Source organism: Chinchilla lanigera, unplaced genomic scaffold (assembly GCF_000276665.1).
Source record: "Chinchilla lanigera isolate Chin_1 unplaced genomic scaffold, ChiLan1.0 scaffold00128, whole genome shotgun sequence".
In the NCBI taxonomy this organism is placed as follows: Eukaryota; Metazoa; Chordata; class Mammalia; order Rodentia; family Chinchillidae; genus Chinchilla; species Chinchilla lanigera.
The window spans coordinates 3,972,270-3,982,668 of NW_004955529.1; the positions used below are offsets into that span (position 1 = coordinate 3,972,270).

Below are 10,399 nucleotides of genomic sequence, written 5' to 3' on the forward strand. Positions count from 1 at the left end.
GCTGGTCCAAAGACCCAAAAAACCGGCGCTCCCCGCCCGAGGCTCCCCGTGCGCTGGGGGCCCACCCTCCGGGAGCCAGCAGGCAGGAAGTTAGCCAGCCAGAAGGCTGGCGCTCCCCCTGTTGGATTTTGATTCTGCCAGTCTGTTTCCTTTGATTGTTGAATTGAAACTTTTTACATTGATGGTTATAACAGGTATGCATTGGCTTATCTTTCTTGTATTATTTTCTTGTTGGTTTCCTGTCTTTTGCCTCTGTTTAATTGCTTCCATTGCCTGGTGGCTTCTTTCTATTGGTGTTCTTATGAATTTGGTCTTCATTTTCCCTTTCTAGTATAGTTTGAAGAGCTGGGTTGGTGGTCATGAATTTCCTCGAGTGTTCCTTGTGATGGAAGTATCTTATTTCTCAATCAGTTTTGAAAAGTAGTTTTGCATGGTACATTAATCTGAGTTGAAAGTTGTTTTCTTATAGGGTTTGAAATACCTCACTCCAAACTCTCCATGATTTGAGGGTTTGTATTGGGAAGTCTGCTGATTCTGATGGGCTTTTCCTTATAGGGGACTTGTTTCTTTTCTCTAACTGCTTTTAATATTTTGTTCTTGTGCTGAGTTTTTGGAATCTTGATTATTATACACTTTAGTGTGATGTATTTTGGTCATGTCTGTAAGGAGTTCTATATGCTTTATTTCTTTGTATGTCAATTCTTTATGTTTGGTAGTTTTCTGCTATTATATTTGTGAAGAGGTTTTTTATGAAATTTGTGCTGTCTCAAACTTTCTTATTGACCTCAATAAATCTTATCTTGTTCTTTCCTTCATCTTGCAGCTGTTGCATTGATTTTTCATGGACACTTGGCTATTTTTAAGATATCTATCTTTTCATGGTCACTAGCCACAACTCTGTCTTCTAGATCAATATTCTATCCTCACTGTCATTCAATCTGTTGCATATACTTTGAAAAGAGATTTTGATTTCTCAGATTTCTGTTTGGATCTGTTTTATGGATCTCATTTCTTTTCTATATTGGGTACTTATGGTTTCCATCATTTTCCTAAGATCTTTTACTTTCTGTGTCAGCTCTAATATTTTTCATTTTGATCATCATTTGTTTTTTGCACTTATCATTTCAGAAAGTTCCAGTTCCAATTTCCTCTATCTGATTGTGCTCTGGGCTTGTACTTGGTGGGTTAGGGTCTGGAGTTGCATTTTGCTTACGCATCTTGTCATTTTTTATTTTTATTTTTTGTTATTTTCTGTATTGATGTTTGCTGATCTTTTATGGTGTGTAGTTTTATCACTAGTATCATGCCTTCCCTAGGAGATGTCTGTTCTTCAGGGGTGTCTTCTAGATATAGGTGGTCCTTTATTTCTATCCCAAGAACCTATCTTCCCAATTTGTTAAGAGTGAAACATTGCTATTTGGCTTAGCACCAAGTCCTTTGATAGTGGACTATGGTTTTGATTATGACCCCGTATAATCACAGTGTTATCATACAAGGAAGAAAGACTGATTATAATGTGTATGATAGCCTGGCTAAAGTAGTACAGTTAACAGTAACAATAGCTTCAAATACAGGCTAGCTACTGATAAACTTTGGTAACCATTAACCTAATACCTTTAAACATAGGAGCAAATTCTACAGTTATATAACAAAATCCAACATGTACCAGGAAGTTGTATGCAATGGTTTTCCCCTTAATGGAGTGATTTTACCTGTTGAAGGGGAGGGTTAAGAGGAAAAGGGGACAAGATAAAGAGATGAATGAGGTCAATATAGTAGAAGCAAAGCTGGATGGCAAAAGATTATCACCCAAGTTTTGGGAAACTAGAGGACACAGGAGAGAAAGAATGAAAGAGAAAGTAATAGAGTATTGAAGTGAATCAGAAAGAGACAATGATTACTTACATGAAAATATCATAAAATCAAGAGGTAGTTGAAGAAAGAAAGATGAGTAGAAAAAAAAGTTACGAAAGCTAAATAATGAAAGAAAACAAAAACAAACAAAATAAAAACAACCAGTAAAAACCAAAACACAACAAATACAACCACACACAAAAAGGGTTGAACAATCAGATACAGAAAAATAAAAATAGTAAAATTCCTCTGGTGTTCACAGTTCTGTGGTAGTTTCTAAGTCAGATCCCAGTTTGTAGAATGAATTTTTTATCAAACAATTGAATCACTCATCCAACAATATAATTCATCTACAAAGATGCTCAAAATATACCAAATTCACCTATGTTTTAGTTTTTTAGTCATATATTCCAAACATGGAAACTACAGAAGTCATGTATGTTAGCACTGCTGGATTGAACCATGGTAAATTCTGAATGTGTTTGAAACAATTTTGCCTTTCTACCTAATTTCAGCTAAAAGGCAATCATATAAGATTTTCTGAGAACTGCATGCACCCAAAATGGCACCACTTTGTACAACTATTGCTTCAAAAGCTCCTCTGTTGGATCAGAGTTCTCTATGAAGTTGACTTCAATATCCACTTGAAACATACATGGAGTTTTCAGAAGCCAGTGCAATGACACCTCCAGAACACATGACTAAGAATGCTGCTTGGCAGGATTTCATATTCAATTTGTATCACTCTAATGTGGATATTGCACACTTGAATCTAGACAGCTGCTAGCTATAAAGCATGGTCAGAGCTATTAATGGCAACTTTTGATAAGAAAATGTACAAAGAAAAAAACCTCTTGTCTCTTCTTCAATCATTTCCTTGCTAATAATTTCTAATTTGTTATACTACTGATGCTACTAAATTGAAAAATATAATTGACAAGATCCTTTACAGCAATATATGTGCACCCATGTTTATAGCTAAAGAATCTATATTTATGACCCCCTCAGCCACACCACTTTAGAAGTTTGTTAGAATTATGAATTTTGGTGAAAACTGTTTTCATTAACTAGGTGCAATTCTTTCCTAACTATAGCATGTTCCTAATGTTACATTTCTGTAACCATCACTATCACCACCATTCTCAAGGCCTTATCTTTAAAAATTCTCACCATGTTAGTTTTCTCCTGGCCCTGCCTCCTAATCTATAATTTTTCACTCTTAACATTGCCTAAAACACATTTCTATAACTGCCTAGTTAGATCAAGTTCTAAGTCTACCATACTGAATTTAAAATAGGCCAAAAATTGGCAAGTGGGAGGTGCATAGCAGGCCCTCTTCATGCTGAGATACCTCTACTGTTTCCTATGGCATCCTCCTCAAAACAGTCACAGTGTTTAAGCTAATATATCTATACTTATAGCCGTCAAACCCAAATTTAGATAGGTCTTTTTCATCACAAAAGATATACTACTGTTTCTACTTTTCTTGCCTAATAAAGAAAAAGGTAGGCACTAAAGAAGTTGGGTTCATCATAAAAAGATTGGTAGCCCCTTTAAGACCGCACGTACAGAATGATCAGGGACTCTTGATTCTGCCCACTATGACATCAGAAAGCAAGCATCAAACAGACCAACTGTAGGTTAAAGTGAAGAAATCACTTACCAAATCATGGTCTTTTTTCTTTGCTTAATTTTGGTTTTCTATTTTGTTTTGAAGAAGGTTTCCAAGTCAAAGCGTAAAAGGAAAGTTCCAAAATACAAAAAGATATGTAAAAAATGGGTAAGAAATATTTGGTCTTCTTATTATTCCTATTTGGATCAGTAGGCCTATCCAAATGAAACCTACCCTCTAACTTCAGTTTGATATTATTATCAATCTGAGATTCCCTACCCCTCCAAGTCATGAGCTGAAACTTAAGAATGTGTTATGATATTTATCTCATATATTATTTAATTTTTAAAAATCAAAGTGCAAAGGATATTTTTATAGACAGTATCAAATTTCCCCATGTTAAAATATCAAAGGATCTATGTAAAAATAGCCTCAATTTTCAAATGTATCCATCAAAGTAATCATATCACAGTGGTATATACCTGCTCATAACTAGTATGGCTATAAGAATAGTCTCTGTGTGGGAATCGTGATTTATCTTTAATTCTTTTGTTTGAAAGGGTTACTTTTTGCTTAGAGTGTGGGTGAAATGTATCTTCCATTACACTTGACCTATCTCCATCTCCATCCCTATATGAATGATTGATGAATGGATAAATGATAGATAGATAGATAGATAGATAGTCAGTAGATAAACTTGCAAAGCTGTCAATATAATGCATACTTTTTTCTTTTAATAATTGTTTTTTCTTTCATTTTGCAGCAATAGACCTGAAGGTATGTCAGTATTTAATTATTAGTAGGTAGAATCAATGTGCTATTTTTTTAAATAGTTTTTTTTATTTTCAAGAGAGTACTACATGAGAAACAAACAAACAAAAAAATAGAACAGTAGCAGCATACCAGTATCACGAACATAAACAAATCAAAGCAAAAGCATTCAGTGTGATACAGGGTCTCAAGACAAATTAATACAAATCAACAGTGGTTGCTGCATTGCATATCGCTGTCCTCAACTACATTGCTCAGATTATCAGATGTAAGAATGAAAGATTGCTCAAACCATTAAAGAGAATAAGAAACTAATTCTTCAATAAAACCTTAGAAATAATACAGAGACTCACTAGACAAGATGGTGGGAGTTCACCTTTATAATTCCACTGTGTATTGTTACCTTCAAATCAGTTGCTCAGACCACCAGACACAAGCATGCAAAATCGATCAGAACATTAAAAATCGTAAGCATTAACTCTTCATTTCAAACACCATCAGACATCAGCAATACAGTTATCGTAGCTATTCATATATGTATTTATGTTTTGCCTTCTTTCTTTTTTCCCTCATCCCAGTCATTCCTTCCTTTGAGCAATGTCTTTCCCTTTCCTATCATCATGTATGTTTTGAGTTTTACCTAGTCTTTCAGGTTCCTACACCAAGGAGACAATATGATGTTTACACATGTGGGTCTGATTTATTTCACTTAAGAGTATGGTCTCTAGTTGCATCCATTTACCTACAAAGGCCTCAAGTTTATCCTTTTTCATAGCTGAGTAATACTCCATTGTATAAAAATACCACAACTTTTTTTATCCATTCCTCAGTGGATGGGCATCTGGGTTGTTTCCAAGATTTAGCTATAACAAATTGGGCTGCTATATACATGGGTGCACATATATTGCTGTGGTATGATGTCTTTAATTCTTTTGGGAAAATACCCAGAAGGGGAATAGCTGGGTTAAATGGGACTTCTAATCCTAGTTTTGTGAGGAATCTCCAGATTGATTTCCACAGTGGTTTCACCAGTCTACACTCCCACCAGGAGTGGAGTAGGGTTCCTTTCTCCCCACAGCCTCTCCAGCATTTGTTATTGGTTGATTTCTTGATGATAGCCATTCTTTGTGGGGTGAGATGGAATCTCAGTGTTGTTTTAATTTGCATTTCTCGAATGACTAATGATGTACATTTTTCCATGTATTTATTCGCCATTAGTGTCGCTTCATTAGGGAAGTGTGTATTCATCTCAGATGCTCATTTTTGGATTGGGTCTTTGAATTTGGGAGGCCTGATTTTTTTTAATTCTTTGTATGTCCTAGATAGAAGTCCTTTGTCTGAGAGGCAGTTGGCTAAAATTTTTTCCCAATTCATGGGTTTGTTTTTAATTCCTTGGTGATTTCTTTAGATGTGCAAAAACTTTTCAATAAGATTAGATCCCAGGTGTTGATTCTTTGAAGTATTTCCTGTACAGTTTGGTTTTTGTTCATGAGCTCTCTGTCTACCCCAATGTCATGAAGATTTTTACCTACTTTCTCTTCCAATAAATTTAGTGTTTCTGTTTTAATATTTAGATCTTTGATGCATTTTGACTTTAATTTATTGCATGGTGAAATACTTGGGTCTAGTTTTAGTCTTCAGTGTGTGGAAAGCCAGTTTTTCCAGCACCATTTATTATAGAGGCTATCTTTCTTCCATTGAATATGTTTGACCCCTTTGTGGAAGATAAGGTGACTGAGTGTTTGTAGTTTTATCTGCATCTTCTTATCTGTTCCATTGATCTTCAGGTCTGTTTTTGTGCCAATACCAAACTGATTTTATCACAGTAGCTTTGCAATGGTATTTTTTAAAAGAGGATATTATATGTTGTATTTCAAATCTTCACAAAGTCATGACTAACCTTCTTCCCTTTCCCTTAATAAAATCTATGTTAAGTATCCTTGGAGCTCATCTAGGCAGGGGATCCTTCCTGGGAGTCCTGTGTATCCATCATCACAATTCTCTGGAAGAAATTACAAGTAAGCTATCTCTTATAATGGCAATTAAAACTTGTAAATACTATGAAAAAGAAAAAAAATCTCATTTGGAAAGTATTTTATTGGACAGTTTTATTTGTGTATTTATATTTTAATAAGTGGTAGGTTTTCATAAAGAAAAGAGCATAGTCAATGATAAGAATGTTTCCTACTGTAAAAATCTGTATAACTGTGTTTTTTCCAGGGCAAAAGACAGGTCTTTAATATATTTCCTAAGAAAAAATTTACTAATGATCAAAATTAATCTCTAAGAGTTTCCAAATTATACTTTTTTAACTCAAGGATCATAATAATTTCACAGACATTCAGAGAAAGAACATAGGAAATATTTCCCAGCAAAACTCTAGTTTTAGTGAGAAAAAGAGTGAAAGAATAATAGTATAGTTCTTTTGGTTTTGTGTGGGTGCCATTATTTTATTATGTGTGCTATAAATCTAATGTGTCTTCTGAATGATTTCATTCACTTCCTACAGGATGTAGTCATATAGTGACCGCAATATATGTCATCAAACTATTTATGAGTGTTTGATTTTTTTAAAGTATAGTAAAACATTTACTGTTTATTTTTCCTATAATATAGCTTCATGATTCATGACACCAAAGAGAACAATCATTACAACTATCCATCTGCTAACTGGGACAGCTCTTGGGGAACAACTAAACCAGAAGTAAATTATGGGAACAAGTATTCTTCAAGCATGCACATGCAGCCACTCTTTGTATGTATCATGTACCTCAATATTTATCTATGGTTTTATCGTCATAATTCAAGTAAAGGTAAAATAATAAATACTAGGACTTCATTATACCAAAATGATATAACAGTCAATCCAAATAAAGCTTTGAGCATTTTGTGTTATCTGATTCACTATCATTACTATTTTGTTTATAAAATGAGATTAGGAATAGGAGTCAAAAATATAGTCTATGTAATAATTGCATATATTAATGTATATATATATATATAAGTATATATAATATATGTTTATATATCCTGTATAATGTAGTTTAGTATATGAAATACATTTTTGAAATTTGCAATCTTTAGAAAGGAAACTTGAGATCAAAGGAAGACCTGTTAAATGCATGCTACTAATTCAGAGGTGAAACTGTTCTTATGTTATTATTGTCATAATTTACAACTGCTTGTATTATAGTGTAGTTTAAGATACTAAATATTGCATTGGTCCAGTTAATGGTGAATACTCCCTAACTGCTGATCAGTTATGACATACCAAAAATTAACACAAAGTGCAAACTGGCTTTCTTTACACAGGCATTCAAAAGAATAGGAGGAGAACTGTGAGATGAATTACCACCATAAAGTTTCATTTTTTTTATTGAGACAGAGTCTTGATGTGCAGTTCAGGCTGGCCTTGAGCTCACTTTGTAGCCCAGGCTGGTCTCGAACTCGCAAGATCCTCCTGCCTCAGCCCCCCGAGTGCTGGGATTACAGGTGTGAGCCACCATGCCTGGTCCGCCACCATAAAGTTATCTTTATAAATTTTCTTGACAAATGTAACAAATTATTAACATGGAACTAGTTAACAGTATTAAGACAGATTGTGTTTTTATTTGGAACAGTGAAGTTTTTGTAGACCACATGGCAAAATAACATTCCCCACAAAAATCCACTATTAGTTAAGTGACCTCAGAGAGATAAATTATGAAAATACAAATGTGGAGTTTTAAGAATTTTAATTATTCAAGAAGACAAAGTGCAAGACATGTGATTAAATAAAAACTAATTTTTCCGATGTCTTTAGCATACATTTGTTGTCCTATCTATGGGGATAAGTGATGGTAAATAGAACCGGGAAGAAACTGGGAACTTTTGAGGAGTATGTGAAATTCTGAAAGAGAAACAAATAAGAGAGAATGGTATGGAAATCTTTGTAGATCAATAGATGTAGAACTCCAGGAAGAGAAAGCCTGAATAAGAAAAGTGAAAAAATGAAGAGATGATTGTAAAGTAAAAGGCGTATTTTTAGAAATTAAAAAAGGGATCAGGGGAGAGGGGAGAAAGGGAAGAAACATAATGTAGGTGAGAAAAATCTAAGTGTATTATGTGCTAGTACTGTATACCAAAATGAAACCATTTCCCATGTTACTAGGAGTCACTAATAAAATAAAATCTGAAAAAGAAAAATAGAAAGGTTTGTACTGAGAATATAGAGTGGAAACTGGCTGCATTTGAATGCAGGGTGCTTCAGGATCAATTTTGATCTGTGTATTATTTTCCCATTGCTAAATAACAAATTTTCATACACTCAATGACTTAAAACATCATATATTTATTATTTCACAATTTCTGTTGGTCAAGAGTGTAGATAAGGCTTATTTCGGTCCACATTTCAGGATCTTACAAGGTTGCAGTCAAAGTATCAGGCAGTTTGCCTGTTCATCTGGAGTTTAGATCTTCTTCCAAGTTCACACTGTTGGCATAATCCATTTGCTTCTGCCCTCCCAACAGCACTAGGTTATTGTTTCATTCTTTTACTAACGTATCGATCATGTTATAATTATTTTTCTATTGTCTATTACTGTGTATCTCACTTGACTTTGAAGTCACCCAGACCAAGGATAGTCTTGTAATATCCTTGTATCTTGAGTACCATTCATAATGTCTGCCACAGAGTGGTGTTCAGAAATATTTATAATGCTTGCACAATTCTTGTACAAATGAGGAAGGTCACCAGTGTAATGTTTCTAAGTAAAAATAGAAAAATCTCAAAGGCCTACAGTATTCATATTTTCTCAGATCTGTTTTCAGAAGCTCATGGACATATTTCTTTAGGATAACTGCAATAGAAAACTGCATTTGTATGTGGAGATTTTTAATTGTCAAAAGGTGAAATTATGCTAGGGAAATGTAATTTGAGCATGAACCTCTATCATAAAACAATTCTGTAGCAGTGATAAAGCTCTGAGTATAAGATAAAAATAATCTGTTATAGCTTGAAAACAATTATTGATGTATTTTAAAATTTGTAATATAGTCATGCAAAAATGAAAGAGGAGATATTTCATAAAGGTCAGAAATTTAATTTACCATAATACTGTACCAGCATTCATCATTTTTCACTATCAGAGTATGAACTTTGGTACTATAAAATCAGACAAAAATATGCTTGACTTTATATAAATTTCCTCTTGTAATATTTGCATTTTTGTTTCATACAAAGAGTCTGGATGGCACAATACCTCAAACAGTCTAGAGGAACTGCATTAGAAGTAGAATATTTAATGGTTATTTAAAAATAGCCAGCAATTCACTTACTAAAAGAAAGTGTTATTTTAAATTATTATAAATTCACAATAGTGATTAGACAAATTTTTAAAATCACTTAGTTAATGTTAGCCTAATTTTCCAACATGTAAACATATTTCCATGAGAATAAATATTTTATTAAATGCCATTTAATTATGTTTGATATTTTTAACTTTTTTGCAGGATTTTTCCACACCAGGAGTTCCAAAATCAAACTATATTCAAAAAGAAAGGCAGCCTTCTGGATACTTAAATTCTGAAGAGCCAGAAATCCCTCACAGAATAGGACGTGCCCAGATGAAATTCAACTATTAAGATCTCAGCAGATAAATACATATACAAATATGTGATCCTCTGATTATCTTAAAATTCATGTAATACCTTAAAAACACTATGATTAAAATTTATCTGTGCTCCAAATATTTTTCTTTCTGCATTAATGCCATCAGTTTTTCTCTTTATACCTTGAACTTTTTCTGCCTACACTCTGATGACCCCAGAAGTGAACTTTCATTTCCAGTATCCAATTTCTTAACTTAGCAAGAATGGCAGATACCTGTTGTCTCTGAAATTCAGCATAATACTTGCTTACTCTGTTAGGACATATATCTTTGTAAAGTGCTCATCAAAATGTGTATAAAATTGGGGGGCTGGGGATTTAGCTCAGCGGCAAAAGCGCCTGCCTGGCAAGCGCAAGGTCATGAGTTCAGTTCCCGGTACCGGAGAAAAACAAAAACAAAACAACAAAAAAAAAAGTGTATAAAATTGGTTCCAAATTACTTGGAGAGAATATTGAGTTCTTTACAGTTATGCAATAAATTTAAATACTTGCATCAAATCATCAGTATATAATTA

The 10,399-nt window shown here is 33.7% G+C and overlaps 1 protein-coding gene across 1 annotated transcript in view; it reads left to right on the plus strand.

Moving 5' to 3' along the window:
• LOC102022423 overlaps nucleotides 1-10,181 on the plus strand; it is a 41,670-nt gene extending 31,489 nt beyond the window's left edge. Inside the window, exons 5-7 of the mRNA XM_005410082.2 lie at nucleotides 6,173-6,255; nucleotides 6,854-6,992; nucleotides 9,728-10,181. Coding sequence (XP_005410139.1) covers nucleotides 6,173-6,255; nucleotides 6,854-6,992; nucleotides 9,728-9,859 — 354 coding nt within the window. The 3' untranslated portion in view covers nucleotides 9,860-10,181. The remainder of the gene's footprint in view (nucleotides 1-6,172; nucleotides 6,256-6,853; nucleotides 6,993-9,727) is intronic.
• Nucleotides 10,182-10,399: the final 218 nt, after the last annotated feature.